This window comes from Conger conger, chromosome 10 (genome assembly GCF_963514075.1).
Source record: "Conger conger chromosome 10, fConCon1.1, whole genome shotgun sequence".
Lineage (NCBI taxonomy): Eukaryota > Metazoa > Chordata > Actinopteri > Anguilliformes > Congridae > Conger > Conger conger.
The window spans coordinates 12790939-12807358 of NC_083769.1; the positions used below are offsets into that span (position 1 = coordinate 12790939).

Below are 16420 nucleotides of genomic sequence, written 5' to 3' on the forward strand. Positions count from 1 at the left end.
CCAGTCGATAAGGAAATCCCAAATCATACACAACACTGCAATGGTGAACTTGTATTTATTTTCAGTGGCACTACAAATATGGGCCACATTCTTTTAACAGTTTAGAAATATTGAAGTTATTGAGATGCGATTTCATATTCCATGATATACGGGAGAGCTGAGTCGAAAGTAACGCTTTATGTTCGATCCCATTTACTCCAAAGTTAATAGAGATAGAGATCCCATATTTTATGACACAAAACTTGCACTCGTCCTTCACTATTGCCAACTGTAATTTTCATTCTAAGATATATGAGTTGAAAATGGATAGAGAATGAGAATGGATAGAGTGCAATGTTACTTTCGTCCCTGCCAAAAGTACTTGATTTAAAATAAAAGATTCCACGACATCCTGGGACTACTGCGATTACAAGTAGGGCCATGTTAAATCCCTTTCACCCTTCATACTGATAGAGGACAAATCAATTACCTATAAAACCTAAACATCTACCATCATACCACCATAAGCATCTACCGTCTAAACATACCTAGATGAGTCAACAAAACACACTCGATCTAAAAAAATTGTATATTTATTGAAACATGTACAAATAATAAGAAATGCACATGCTTAAATGCAATTATGCAATATATGCGTACAACACAGTGAGAAGCAGAAACACAAATAAATGAGTTTATTGAGCCAAATACTTCAGTCTCCATAATCATAAACCACACACACTACTGATATATGAAATAGCAGAATGCAACTATAAAGAGATAGAATACATTTTATAAAACATTTGTCAACAGAAACTCTAAAATAATGGTCAGTGGCATCACCAGCACACAAACATGACAATTAAATAAATGGCGATGTGAACTACCATTTCCTTTTTGTAATGGATCATGGGAATACTATAAGAAACTGCCATTTCAAATTAGGCTTTCCATGAAGACGGCGTAGACATCCCGAAAAAGAAAATGTTAAAAGGACTTATTTTAAATTGTGAGATGAACTGTGTATGTTCATGAACTTAAAGATGAATAAGCACAATTTAAAATGTACATTTAAATTTTAATCATGTCATGGTTTTGCAAACAGAGAAAGAAAATAAAATGTTACCTTGCATTTTTATGAGAATTTTTACATGGTTATGCTTCCATACAAGAGATGACAAGATGAATGTTTTCCCTCTAGAATTGTAAAAACAGTACATTGAAAGAAAACATGATATATAGACATGCGAATTATGATATATAGACCTATAACCATTCCTGGGTCATTTCATGAATTCATATTTCTCATTCAGGCCTCTAAGATCATTGAGCAATTGGAAGCCTTAACATCTGTTTGTAATGTTAATATTGACAGTGCTGGTTTAGCATATAACTCATGCAGACAAGCAGCCGCCTTTGAGCATAAACAGGCAATATAATAATACTATTAGTACTACTACTATTACGGCTACTTATACAAATAATAATAATAATAATAATAATAATAATAATAACTGCTGAATTGTTTCACTTTAGTGCATCTTGCCAAGAAGGGTTCATAAATGTCATTGTCATTTTCACAGTAAGATTTCTGAGAACACTGAGAAAATGTTCCAGTTCATTGATGCCTATTATTCATTTGCAGACGAATTGACTCCTGCTCCTACTGCTGCCCCTTCTTTAATAACAGCAACAGTGACTCCTGCTCCTGCTCCTACTCCTGCCCCTGCTGTAGCAGCAGCAGCAGCGGTTCCAACTGCTGCTCCTACTCCTACTTCTACTCCTGCTTTTGCTGCAATAAGAGCAACAGCGGGGCCTGCCACACACAATACTGCCCCTGCACCAAGTAAAGCAAAGATTGATATTAATCCCTTATTTCTCAAAATTGTTGTAACGATGCAAGTTGATTTCTCTTCAGCTGCTTTAACCTCTTCACACCAGAGGTTATCAATCTCTTCAGCACTCTTACATTTTTGCTCTCTGTCTCTGATATCTGGCAACTTTTCCCTCAGAATCTTTTCCATCTCCCTGCGAAGTTCAATGGAAGCAGTTTCGTACATATCATTGGTGTAAAACAGCCCCTCATTCTTGTTGAATACATCCTCTATTTTGTCAACAAGCTCCCTCACTTGTTCCTCATCATGACTTCTATTATTTATGCCATGGAATTTATTCCCAAACTTCTGTACAAGATTCCCAAATGGTTTACCCCCACTTAGTTTCCCCTCCAGTGTCTCCCCATGATATTCCAAATTGTCAATCCCGGTAAAAAGAACAATGGTGTATCGCTTTGCCATTTCACCAAACATCTGCTCAATATTTTCAATGGATTTTTGCCCCTCCTTAGTGTGCCTATCCATAGACACGACGAGGAGGAAAACATGCGGGCCTGGTTCTGACAGACACACACTCTTCCCGATCTCTGTTTCGATGCAATTTGAATGTGTGTCAAACAACCCTGGGGTGTCAACCACAACAAGCCTTTTCCCAAATCTGACAGTTTCATGTTTTTCACATTTCTGTGTTATTGATGTGGAACCTGCTGAGCTCTTAAATTTCCAGTACTCTCTTCTGGTGCATCCCAGGATAGTGTTGCCTGTCGCACTCTTTCCCTGTCCAGTCTTTCCGATAAGCACAATTCGTCGAACTGGCTCTACAAGAACATTGAGACACAGAACTCAACATTAAAAAGTGCTGCAAACACATGACAAAATTGACCTGCTAGCAGTGATTAAATGGCTCCAAGCAAAGGGGCTCAATAAGCAAATTAATCATTTCAAACATTTAGATTACTTAATTATTACTTTATTTCAAGGAAAAGTATGAAGGCTTTAAGCCATAGATCAAAAGCAACAATGTACATTACCTCTTTGTGGTCTTGGCGAAGGGGAATCCACAAGTTGTTGACTAAACTCCCTTTGCAAGTGACGGAGGTCTGCAATAACAACCAGCGTTGAGGAATAGATGAACAAACAATAACAAAAAGAAAAACACAGGTGGTGTTTACAATTTTATAATTTAACTTCTGTGGAAATCATCAATATCAGCAATTCAAATGAGGAAACTTCCTCTGAAGTGACAGACTCCTGTGTGCTGAACCACATTTTCCTCGCAATCTGAACACACAAAACCAGACCAGTGGCTATTCAAAACCTAATTCAAGTGACGTAACTTATTTAAAACAAGAATATTATGCAACATTTTTCCTTCATTGAATCACTGTTACGTTCCACATTGTTGTGTCTTGTGTTCCCTCTTTTTTCCCCTCAGTTTTTACTCAGTTGCTGGCCAGTCACAATTCCATTCGCTGTCCCACCTGTCAATCGTCATTATCCTGGTCCCGCCTCTACCTATCTGTGTGTTTGTTGCCTATCTGATGTCTCTCTCTGAGCTCTCTTCTCACTTCAACATAACTTTTGTATGTGTGTGTTAAAACTCAGAACAAGCAATTCCTCTACTTGTGCGTATGTGAGGTTGTGTGTGTGTTTAGTCCAAGCCAAATGCAAAAATGTCACTCGGTGGTCGGTATACTTTCCAACATTAAAATAAACCAATAAACTGAGTGAAAAAATCTCAGGGAGAAAAATATCTTACCGTCAATCTCAAATTCGCGGTCCGCCCGTCTTCTCCGCATTGTTTCTGCTACTTAGCGTCTCAGGAGTTGAATGCCGACAAATGCTTCGCAACCAAAAATATATACTTGCGATGTTAACGCCCCCTTGAGGCGTTTAAGTGATAGGAGCGCTACAACAAGTGGGATACTCTTACTGAGTGATTTAAAAAAAAGCTTTTATTATTTTCATTATTTTTTCCTGGTAGCTACTCATTAAAAGAACAATTCTCCATACTAAGCTTTTTGATGTCATACATTTTTCATTGTTATATATTTCTCCAGGAGCACGTATTTTTCTGCCACAATTTCTCCGTTCAAATATATGGCAAAAGGGTGACGTCGAAACCTTCAACAGAATACATGAGTCATGACACGCAGGCTAAAATAAGAAATAAAAAAATAAAAAAATAATAATAAAATTTGTCATGACAAGCTTTTTTAGCCAGAGCAATTTTCTAAACGACAATACAACTCCGCAGTTGACATTTTAACTCGCTTCGTTAGTGAGGCTACGTTTCACAAATCAAGAGAAACTTTTTCTGAAGTACAACGTTCATTTTGAGCAGACGCAAGCATAGAATGGAAGGTGGGTAGCACTTGTTTACTGTGGAATTACGTTTCTTTTTTATTTCTACTGTTGGCTCGTTTTCAATCTAACTGTCTAACGTAAACTCACCGTGTTCTGAACGCCAAGTTAGCTCACCATGTTGCGAACAGTGCAACTTTCATGACCAATAACTAAGCAATTACTTCCAGATAAGCTTTTGTGTGTGTGTGTGTAGTATTCGTTCCTTCCGTTTTCATAAAAACTTGGATCCGTTTCAGCATAGCATATATTGACATGGTAGTAGTGTTCCACTGTGGCATTGTGGTGAGGAAGCTGTTGCTAACGAGAGACCGGACGCCTTGCCTACACAACAGAGTGAATAGGTGTTCGGACCACTGTAAGCTAACACGGTCTTTAGAACACAGGGTGCAGTTGTTTGTCGTTTCTTTCTGTAACTATTGGTCCAATTTACATCAATCAAAGTGTTAGCCTGGAGCGCGATGTGTTCAGCATATTCTACTTGTTTGGTTGTGTGCTGTGTTTCTTTTCTTTATCCCTTAAAGATAACATTTTGTAATTAATGTTACATTTACATTACATTTTAGTCATTTGGCAGACGCTTTTAATCCAAAGCGATTTACAAGTGCATAGGTTCTACCATAAATCAGAGCATCACATCCAGAAACTAGCAAAATACACAGGAAATGCTGTTCTAAACATAGTTGGTCTATTATTGTTACATTATTGCCAGATTTTTTTGGTTTGTTGAGTAAACAGTTTTACTTAAGTGGAGCTTGTATGCACAGAAACTAAATGAGTAAAGTCAGATTTATACTTTGTTTCCTGAGACAAAAATGAAAATGAAAGTGTGCATTCATACTTTGGCGAAGGCCTGAGGGGAAGGTAATGTGGTCTCTGATATCGAGACGCCAAACGGCAGATATTGTTGTAGCGCATAATATCTTACCATTTAGGATGTCAAAACAGAATGAGTATGTCCGAAATCATAACTCTATAAAAGAGTGTGCTGGGGTGTCTCGGTGGCGCCGCCTGTAGAGCACTGACCGCATGCTCATTGCGAGCCGCGAAGTCAACGGTTCGAATCCGACCGTCTGACAATTTGTCGCATGTCTTTCCCTCTCTGCCCCCCATTCTTCCTGTCTCTATTCACTGTCCAATAAACCTGAAAAAGGCATAAAAAATATCTTTAAAAAAAAGAGTGTGCTTATGCTGCCCAGATGACACTCTACATTTGGTGAAATATCAAAGTGTGTGAACGCTGGACACTATTCTGGCACAGGTATCCCACAGTGCATTGTGCTCGGTCAGGACCCAGGCAAACGGAAAAGCGGTGTTCAAACCAAAGCGGTAACACATTGCAGTATTTTATACGAATCATCAATCATAATTGCGTCATATGAGACATAATTGCTTGTAAATCCATTTTGAAATTCAAAGCCATTTTGTTTGGAATAATAATCCACTTTGGGACAGCAATGGTTGGCTGACCCCTCAATAAATGCAGTGAAATATGTACGAAAGTCAATCTGACATTACATACAGAAACATGAGGACAGAGCATTTATTTTAAATGGTTGCTTCCTCAGTCAGTACATTAAAGTTCATGCAGGCTTACTAATGAAATATGAAGCTATCTTGCTTTGTTTGCTGACAAGGGTAACTTTATTTTACATTTGACAAAGATGAGATGAAACCACTTACAGATGGGCTCATGCACAGGTCTAGTTGTGTGGTAAGAAATGGTTGACTACACATCCCCCAAATTGTACCTGCAAAAATGAAAGCAGCAGAAACAAATATGCAGTTGAAAGCTAATTAGCTCTTAGGCCACAGGTGGAAAACCAGTTATCGCACAGCTTTATATGGTGGTATCTAATCTTGTGTTCATGGTTTTGTCACATGGTCTTCCAGGTCTTCGCGTGGTGATTGCTGGGCCCACAGGTTCAGGCAAGAGTGCAGCGGGAAATGCCATCTTTGGACGCAGTGTATTCACTTCTGCTGCTGGTTCCTGCTCTGTCACCCAGGCGTGTGAAAGCGCAGAGGAGGAAGTGGAGGATGTCGGGAAGCTCCTGATCGTCGACACACCGAGTCCATTGAGTCCGGGTCAGAGGAGGCGGTGCCTCCAGCTGTGTGCTCCAGGCCCTCACGCGTTCCTGCTGACGCTACGCGTGGGCCGCTACGATGAAGAAGACCGGAACCAGGTTGAGAGTCTGGAGAAAGTGTTTGGAGAAGCGATGTATAATTACACCACAGTTCTTTTCACACACAGGGACAATATGGAGATGACAGGGGAACGGTTGCAGGACCACATCGAAAATGCCAACCCCCACCTCAAAAGCCTGCTCGAGAGGTGTGGGCAGAGATACCATGTATTTGACAATAGGAAAAAAGATGACAGAAAACAAGTGAAAGAACTTGTCAAAATAGTTGATGAAATGGTAAAGGCTAATGGTGGTAAGCACTACGAGAGACTCGCATCACCCTGTGTGAAATTCATATCAGTGTGTACCCTGTTCTCATTCGTAATTCTGCTGACATTCCTGTGGATATACTGGAATAACGTAGATGATGTCAGGCCCGTCTTGTAAATGGTTGGCATTTGTATAGCGCCTTTATCCAAAGCACTATACAATTGATGCTTCTCATTCACCCATTCAAACACACTCACACACTCACACACCAACAGTGATTGGCTGCCAGCTCAGACCAGCTCGTCAGGAGCATTTGGGGGTTAGGTGTCTTGCTCAGGGACACTTCAACACAGCCCGGGCAGGGGATCGAACCGGCAACCCTCTGACTGCCAGAGGACTGCTCTTACTGCCTGAGCCATGTCGCTTGTTTTCTGGAATTGTCTTTGGGATAGGAATTTTATGGCTGGTGAAGCAAACATTAAAATACTGCCATGATCTGATACAGCTTCAAAGGAGTAGAATGTTATATGATTGGATTGATTTCGACGAATACATCAAAATACATTTAATATAGTTCTGAGCATGGATATAGTGACGGGGTGGTCAGATGATCAAAGACTCGAAAGACATATTTGATTCAAAGAATAATTTGAAATGAAAGACAAACATGCCCTCTATGGACCACTTCATTGATTACCATAGATGAATATATAGCCATTATATAGCCATATTTGATATAATTATCCGTTATTATATGATCTATAATCAACCATATCCATTATGAAGGAGAAGGGACAACTGACCCTGTATTAGCACTGCTACTCTGAGGTGTGTTACAGATATGAGCGTGAGTATTTTGGATCCATCCATCTTCATGTAACTGAATTCAGTCTGCTCCAATATTAACTTTAGGGAGCTCAATCTGTTGTCGAAATGTTTGGATACAGAATTACAGTTGTGATTTAAAAAATAAGAGAAAACTTGAGCATGTAGAAAACAATTTCGAATTTTTGTAAAATGCTTTATAATGAAAGCAATGTTTTAATACAGAGGTGCAGCGATACCTTAAAGAAATGCATAATCATGCTTGATATTGTGAACGAAATGCATACATATATAAACCTCCCTTGTAGAAATGCTAAGCTGTGGTTTTGTTATTCTTTCTTTCCTTTTTCTTGGTACCCACTGGTAAATTCCAGGCTGGTATTTGCCTACAACCTATCGCAAAACAAAAAAAACAACTACAGAACACCCGTCAGATCAGGAAGAAACCAGGTCTGATATCTTCTAAATTACTTCGCTGTTACACCTTGAACCCGAAGAGAAAGCACTACTCACAAGAGAGGAGCTGTGAACAACTAATTTGCTAGTGCCAGATGAATAAATTAGAAGGTTCTGATGTTGCCATAATAATGTTAGTTTTAAATATAACATTGCATTACATTAGTGTTTCCCGCAGTGGTTTATAGTTAAGTTTATAATGAACTAACGTTGGATAAAAAAATGAAAATCGATGAAAAATAAATAAATACATAAATAAGAAATCCGGCGTTGAACAGCGGCATTTGCCGGTTTAAAATAACATTGCATAGTTTGTCATTCAATAGTTATGAAATTGGAGCAACATCGAAGTTAAGAGTGAATTAATTATCGTAACTCCATAAAATGGCAGCATAACCTGTCTAATATTTAGAGTATGTAAATTCAACGAACAAGCAGACCAGCTTCCCCATCTACCATCTTACGACTGGCTCGTTCTAGTCGTGAACAGGAAAATGAGACACGCGACAACAGGCTAACGAGATAACCAATTATTTATTCAAAGTAAGTTACTATGGGGTATGAGAGATCAGTATGACGGTAGTGTTGCATGTCTATCCTACGACAGGTGTGATATTACTGCCCCCCAAGGGTGACCCTCCTCAAATCCAACAGGGTAAATAAACAATACAATGCAGTGCAGTGCAAGAGGTCCTGAAACCACCATCAATTTAGCTAAAAGGTGAAACCTTGACTGGGCCCCATCACCCAGCAGACCTCACACAGTCCAAGGTAAAACATCACCTTTACCAGGATGAATTCAGGAGACAGTCCCAAGTCACCCAGCAGTCCATAGAGCCACTCTGCAAAACAAGTTGATACAAAAACTTCTGTAGTAGCCGATCATACCCAGGAACCGCATTAGCTCCCTTTTTGTGGTAGGAGTGGGGTAATTTTCAATGGCTGTTACCTTAGCCTGTACTGGACGAACCACCCCCTGTCCAACCACCTTACCCAGATAGGTGACCGTTGCCATAGCAAAAACTTGCACTTTGTGAGGTTAACAGTCGAGGAAGCTTCAACAAACTGATCCAGGCAGGCACCTAGACGCTCAACGTGTTGAGGCCAGGTGTTGCTATAAACAACCACATCATCTAAGTAGACTGCACAACCCTCCAGACTGGTCAGTACTTTGTTCATGAGGTGTTGGAATGTCATCCATACGAGGTAAGGGATAGCGATCCGACTTAGTTAAGAAGTTTACTTTACGGTAGTCCATGCAAAACCGAAATGAGCCATCAGGATTATTAACCAAAATACACAGTGAACTCCATTCTGCAAATGCAGGCTCTGCAATACCATTTTTAATCATATTGTCGAGGACCCGGCCCTAGGCCCCCCTGATGAGAGATTGACGGGGGATGGGTTAGGAAGGAATGCATTGTTAACCCCTCGCACATGCCGTCGAGGTGGTAGTAAGAACGCTCGTAAGAGGAAAAATATGTGGTTCAGAGATAATGAGCAGCCATACTTGTCAGTAGAGGAGTCTGAAGTCGGGGGACTTAGATTTATGGTTTTAAGGAGCAAGGTTAAAGTTCTGACTGAGAATACCCCAACCCTACAAGGGAGGGGCACAATGCCTGGCTAAAGCAAAAAGATAAGGAAAACGGAAGGGATGTCAATACCGAAAGAATATTAAGAGGCTTTAAGGGCCTTCCTGATTATAGCACAAATAATTTATCGGATAGATTCAAAGGACTAACAGTGGAGGAGTTAAATGATGAATTACACTCAGCTATTAGCTGGATGTCCTTTGTAGATCCCTTAAGGCGCCACAAGAAGGGGCACTTGAAGAGTGTGTTGAGATGGTGGAGGGCACTAACTTCTGGCTTGTATGAAGTCAAAGTTTGGAGAGAGTCCAAGGAGAGATTATGACAGGGAGACAAATACCAGTGATGAATAGGTTCATTAAAAATTACATAAGAGCTAGTGTTTTTCCACTTTTATATTAAGATGGTGGAAATTCCCAACCGGAGGGGCACATGAGATAAAGTATTGGGGAAATTTCTTTTGAGGTATGAGAAAATGACAGTGGGAAAAACAGAAATGATGAATATGGTCATTAAAAAACAAGTTACATAAGAGATAAATGTCTTCCCGCTTGAAATATTGGGGACATTTCTTATCAAAAAGGTACACTTTTGTATGCAAAAAAAGATATATAAGGAATAAGCTTTTAGACCTTAGGATGGCATCTTAGAATTTTGCTTCAGAAGATATCTATGGGCTGTTGAAGAGAGAGCAACACAAGACAGCTGTAGTCAAGCTGGAGTGGCGCGCTCCCTCTGCGCGCCACTCCACGATATGGATATGGAGAGAGGAGTGACGTACGCAGTGCGGACTCAGCCCAAGAGTTGTGGCAGCGGGACTGATGTTGAAGAGGTGTTCATGCGCATCCCTCATCATACAGAAAAGCTGGTGAAAGAGTTAAAGGGCTTTTACGACATCCTTGGAGCCGTGAACTGCACCTGGAGGCCAACAGGCGGGATGCGGGGTTCCTCCACGCTACAGAACACCTTCCTGCTGGACCCACGCAAGAACCTGAAGCTTCCCCCCCCTAACCTCAGTGTCAGTGAGGAGAGGCACATGCTGCGGCTGCACTGCAAAAGCCCCGACGTGTTCGAAGACATACCAGTGCACATCCTATACAACAGGCAGGAGAAGTACGAAGTGCAAAGTCACGTCTTTCGAAAGTCTGGGTCCTGATCCTGCCCCAGATGCCCAAACCAATGCAGCTGTTCAAAGAGCTCATCAACAGCAAGGAGGAGGGATCAAATCCCGCAGAAAATGAGATGGCTATATTTAGGGCATGGGTGGTAATTATAATCTATATTACTTGTAAAAGTAGGAAAAGTAGTGCATAGAAGCTCAACGTTATAAGTTTCCTTTCATTTTTATGTCTTTTATTTTTTAGTAAGATACTATATACGATATAAATAAGTAGTAGACTTTAGGGGTGTTCGTACCCATTGTATTAATGGAAGTTCAGTAGCTTTTATCTCCATGAAGGGGGAGCCATAAGATAAGGTAAAGGTCAAAGAGGATGATGGGTTCCACATGGTGGAAAGGTAAATTAGAAAGAGCTAAAGGGGTATATGTAACTTGCATGTGATCAGCAAACTGAAAGATGATATTTCCACTGTAATCTGTATAACTCTATTATTTTGATTGATTATAATGAAGTATATCTTACTATAATCATATGTGATAAAGATTCTTTTAGAGGAATACATTGAATACAGGACATCGAATACCAGATTTGCATCACACCCTTCACTTCGAGACTGGGCTGGAAGTTCAGTAGAACTTACCAGGGCTCCAGAACATTCGGAGTACTTGAGTTCGTCCCCGAGACACCTCATGGTGAGGTACTGCTCGTGGGAACGTGAGGTCTGAGCTCGGCAAGGGGTCCCTGGCTCACGACAATATAGTCTATTTCAGACTCTAGATGTTTCCGCTTTGGAGTTGGAACACGATAGAAACATTATTTGATGGGAGCGGCCGTCCCCACATCAATGTCATGTTTCAATACATGGGTTCGCGTTGGAGTATCTGGAAATAAACTACGATGGGAATTGATTAAAGTGAGTATGTCACTTCTTTGGTCTACCGATAAATAATCAAACCGAGACTTCAAGCTTTGTAGAAAATCTGAGTTGTTCAGCCGGCCCTGGAACACACCCTCCGCTGGCATTCTGATGTCCTCCGCCACCCTTCTAGTATCTGGGACTAACTTAGACACCAGGGGCCTCATTTATAAAACTGTGCTTAGGATTCACGTCAAAAGGTTGCGTAAGCATGAAACCTAGGACGTGCGTACACAAAAAAATATTCTGATTTATAAAACAGTGCATACGCACGTCCCACGCCAGTTTTCCTTTATAAATCACTATCAACTCTAAATGTGGCGCAACTTTGCCAGCTTCATGTCCCGCCCACAGTTGCCTATAAATAGGCAGTGAAACACTCCTAATGAATATGCATTTCACGAAGACGACAATGGCAAACGCTGAAAAGAAGGCCAAGAAAAGGGATTTCAGCCATTTGATTGCCTCTGAAAAGCTACAGGTGTGGGAATTATCCTGATTGATTGTAAATGACGAACAGTTCTGCACAACGAATGTGATGATGACGATAATAATAATAATAATAATAATAATAATAATAATAATAATAATAATACACGTTATTTATCTAGCACCATTGAAAACACAGTTACAAAATTAAGATATAAAACGAACAAAAATTTATAACAATAAACACATTATAAAACATAATATATGAATGATAACAATATATGAAACTATGCTCGTATCTGCCCGACTGACGCATTGTAAACGGCATCAGTGCAGCGCAATTTGTCCGACTGTTCACCATATTATTTATGAGAATACATTTAATAACATGAAGTATTGTTTAACAATTCGTCTACATATTTGAGGGATTATTTTACTACAACATCTCCGTTTATATTTATCATCCTAAATCATATTTTTTGGGCACTCCAGGGAGCATCAATCAAACAGCTGTTTGTTTATTCGTTGTAAGAGAGGCCTTTGTCCGTTTTTGCAAATTAACTCTTCGTATATGATACGTGAGGTAATATTTCATTACATTACATTACATTACATTGCATGGCATTTAGCAGACGCTCTTATCCAGAGCGATGTACAAAGTGCAAATGAAACACAAGAACAAGTGCAAAGAGGACCTGAGAGGACAGTATAGTTCCGAGTCCAAGTGTAAACATGCAGAAAATCAGAACCCTTTAAGAGTACAATCAACAACAATCAATTTCGATTTATTTTACACAGTGGTATCTGTTGTATATCATTTTCGACTTCTCTCGTCGCCAAATGTTGTGTTGCACTTAGGAAGGGAGAGAACCCGTATAGCGAGATTCAACAACACAACACTTTAATAAGTATAACAGGGACCAAGCACGTCCTTACAGCAGCCATACCCAGCCACATCTCGCGGCAAATCTTTATACATTTTTAAATCCTGTTTCACTTCCCGTTTTCCTGGCATAACGTCACGAGCATTAAAGGCACAGTTTCTCATTTCCCCAGTTAATGTGCGTACGCATGGGTCAGAGTTTCCGTGGAGGACCGCACATTTTCCGGTCAAGTTCGTTTTTTATAAATGCCAAAGTTTGCTTAGAAAGTGGCGTACGCATTCTTTTGTGCCTACGCAACGTTTATAAATGAGGCCCCTGAAGTCAAAGTAAGCGAACATTTCTTTAGTTTCAGTTTAGTATCATAGGCTACAGTAACGTTCATGTTTGTTGTGTTAAATAGCAAGTAGCCTACCCAGCTTAGTCCATTTCGATTACTAGCTTGTTTATAGCTATTAAACGGGAAATGTTTCTAACGTTAATTACATTATATGTAATATATCGTTCTTATGAAGTAACGTAATTGTGTTTTATGTTGCTTATGGTATTTAGTGATTATTTTTCCTGTAAAGTGATGCAAGTGTACACATTACTGATATTAGATTATTAATTTAGTCTACTTTGGTTTGTATTGTAGGCTTAGTATGTTGTTAGACTGCCCAGTTAAGTACTGCATGAAGGTGTATTCGGGTTGTATAGTAAACAAGCATTTATTGTTTGTTCTGTAGATCACACACATACGCACCTTCCTTAATTCATTAAAGTGGATGAATTAAACCCCTCCTTGTGTCCTTACCGACGCACCGTGGCGACGACCACCCCCACACCTGAACCACCATAGAGTCACCTTCAGGTATCATTTGGTTTGGTTTGCCTGTGAGCTGACAGATAAATCTGTGAATATGCTGCTGTTAACAACTTTGTTACAGACGGGGTTGTGCATTCAAAATTCTGTGGTCACGCAATATTTGCCTGATATATTATAACACCGGGTCTGTTTTACGATAGGTGGCTGGTCTAATGATTTAACTTTCATGCCAATGCAGGTCGCTGTACAATTTGGTGGCTGTTGTCATCCTTAAGGTGCATTAGCGCAACCTACTGTTAATTCAGAAAGTGAAACCAGTATATGTAACCTAATCTGAGTTTCTATATTTCAGTATTAATTTCAGTATGATATCCATTAATCCAGCTGTTCATTAATTTGCAATCATATGACGGACAGTTCCATGAAATGAGTTATCGTGAGCGACAGTAAAAAGGCAGAATCAGATAAAAAATAAGTCAGCCTGTTTACATGTGAAGACTATGTATGTTTATGGATTTTTAAAAATTATTTTCTGCCTGTTTGTTTGAAATAGGCTACAGTATAAATCTGAGTACAGTATAAGTACCTCACTATATTTTCAAAGAATAGACAGTGATGAACGTCTTTGTTGTAATAACTGGTCATGTTAGTACTAAGGTTCAAACAACCCTATATGTGCAGCCTGCTTTCTAAATTATCTCTCTGCTCCAGATATCAAGGGAGTTTCATTTTGAGTACCACCAAAACATGTTTTTCAGGAAAATGGCTACAAAGTTTCTTTGTGAGAGTTACGTGAGACTGGGAAACGACCAACACTTTAACAAAACTCTGGGGCTATAACTTGTCATCTTATGTAAAAAAAAATATTTTACACTGAATTTGGCATGAAGCCATGCAGATTATGAAAGCCAAGTTGTTCAACAAACAGCCAAAACTGAACATTTTTACATAAACATTGGTTTCTGTGAAATTGGCCGTCATGACTTATGACTGATATGACTTATCAAATGCCTGTAGAATGGGTCACACATAATATATAGTATAAGATTGTGCGTCATTTAGCCCATGACTTAAGGGGGCATAAGTAATACTATGTACCAGTTGCTACAAAAATTAAATATGTGTGTCATGCATGTGTGATCTGAAAAGACTAAATGTTAAATGTTCCTTCTAGGAGCTAGAAGTAGAAGTTGGGAGCTCCCAATCTGTCCTTTGAGCAGGAAAACATCCTTTGCAGAAGTATTTTTTTGGAAAATCTGACATATGTGGTCGACCTGTGGATCAACCTCTTCCTATTTTGCCATGCATTTGCCACATCTGTAACTGTTGTCTCCTCGAACTGAGATTTGAAAGAGCAAGGACATTCCATTTGCCCCTAATCGCCTAAAAAAGAATTTTTTTCTCGATTTTTCCGTCTTCATTTATTTTTCTTGCCATTTTTCCTTGCCTCTCCTAATGGGTGGAGCTGGGAGCAGATAATAGAGCAAGTAACAGAAAAAATATGAGAGAAATAAGCGATTGGAATGAGCCTGTTTTCTCACTGTCATACTCATGCTTTTTAGAAATCATGGGCCTGTAGTTGATTACTTTGTTTATGTATGTATGTAAATGTGTATGTCATGCATGTGTGATCTGAAAAGACTATGAATACATACAAAGTGTATTCTGACTATCTGCTACCACAAAGACTGTCTTCGTAATCATTTGGGTAGAAATCTTCTGAAGTTTGCGGACTCATTCGGCTCATTCCAATCCCTTTTTTTTCCTCCCATTTTTTATTTTCCTTGCTCGTGACCCAGAAATCGATTGAGGTCCACCATCTTTTAGGACATTTTAACCTGTTAAATGTTCCTTCCAGGAGCTAGAAGTAGAAGTTGGCACTGCAGGAATACTTTAAAATATTGCATTTATCACGACCGTTGGGAATTTATTAATATAATTCAAAAACAGTTAAAAAGTATTTGAAACTCAATATACGATGATCAATGTTCTGAAATATCGTTCTGAACAGTTAAATACTTAGTATTTTAAATATTAAATATATGGGCCACATTCTTTTTACAGTTTAGAGATATTTAAGCTATTTAGATGCAATTTCATATTCCATGATATAGGAGAGAGCTGAGTCAAAAGTAATGCTTTATGTTCGATCCCATTTACTCCAAAGTTAATCGAGATAGAGATCCCATATTTTATGACACACAACTTGCACACATCCTTCACTATTGCCAACTGTAATTTTCATTCTAGGATATATGAGTTGAACATAAATAGGCTGAGAATGGATCGTGTGCAATGTTACTTTCGTCCCTGCCAAAAGTACTTTAAAAGATTTAAAATAGAAAATTCCACGACATCCTGGGACTACTGCGATTACAAGTAGGGCCATGTTAAATCCCTTTCACCCTTCGTACTGATAGAGGACAAATCAATTACCTATAAAACCTAAACATCTAAGCCTCTACTGTCTAAACATACCTAAACCTATGTCCCCTACCGTACAAAATGTGCGTTTTTCAGACATTCAGACATCAGGCAGTTTTGGGAAAGTGCTTCTATACAGACTTCTACAGTGTTCTACAGCTTTTGAAAGTTGAATTGTTGTTGATTAAAAGGCTATTAAAACTGAAAACAAGAAAGCAAGAATTTCTTGCCATGTCATTTTGATTCTGTATTGTAAATGCACCTGGAGTGTTAACTGAAGTGGATGCTATCTTAAAGTTAAACTCAAGTTTTGAAAAAATTCTCCTCACATCATGTTTTGGGAAATGCACATCAACTTTTCCAAACTTGCAAGGAACCTGCAGATACTCATTCTTGTACC

At 39.3% G+C, this 16420-nt stretch overlaps 2 protein-coding genes and 1 long non-coding RNA gene across 3 annotated transcripts; 2 read left to right on the forward strand and 1 right to left on the reverse strand.

The window, feature by feature from the left end:
- Nucleotides 1-556: 556 nt before the first annotated feature.
- LOC133138915 (GTPase IMAP family member 9-like) lies at nt 557-4501 on the reverse strand. The gene is made up of 3 exons (XM_061258055.1): nt 3574-4501; nt 2846-2914; nt 557-2632 (listed from the first exon to the last, which is right to left on the reverse strand). The coding sequence occupies exons 1-3, from the start codon at nt 3611-3613 to the stop codon at nt 1611-1613; spliced, it is 1131 nt and encodes a 376-aa protein (XP_061114039.1). The 5' UTR covers nt 3614-4501; the 3' UTR covers nt 557-1610.
- LOC133138916 (GTPase IMAP family member 7-like) lies at nt 4005-7642 on the forward strand. The gene is made up of 2 exons (XM_061258056.1): nt 4005-4178; nt 6072-7642. Exons 1-2 carry the CDS (start codon nt 4172-4174, stop codon nt 6746-6748), a joined length of 684 nt encoding a protein of 227 aa, XP_061114040.1. The 5' UTR covers nt 4005-4171; the 3' UTR covers nt 6749-7642.
- Nucleotides 7643-12930: 5288 nt separating this feature from the next.
- LOC133138539 (uncharacterized) lies at nt 12931-16161 on the forward strand. Its single transcript, XR_009709750.1, has 3 exons — nt 12931-13117; nt 13517-13641; nt 14771-16161. It is a non-coding gene; the product is annotated as an uncharacterized LOC133138539 (long non-coding RNA).
- The last annotated feature ends 259 nt before the right edge of the window (nt 16162-16420 follow it).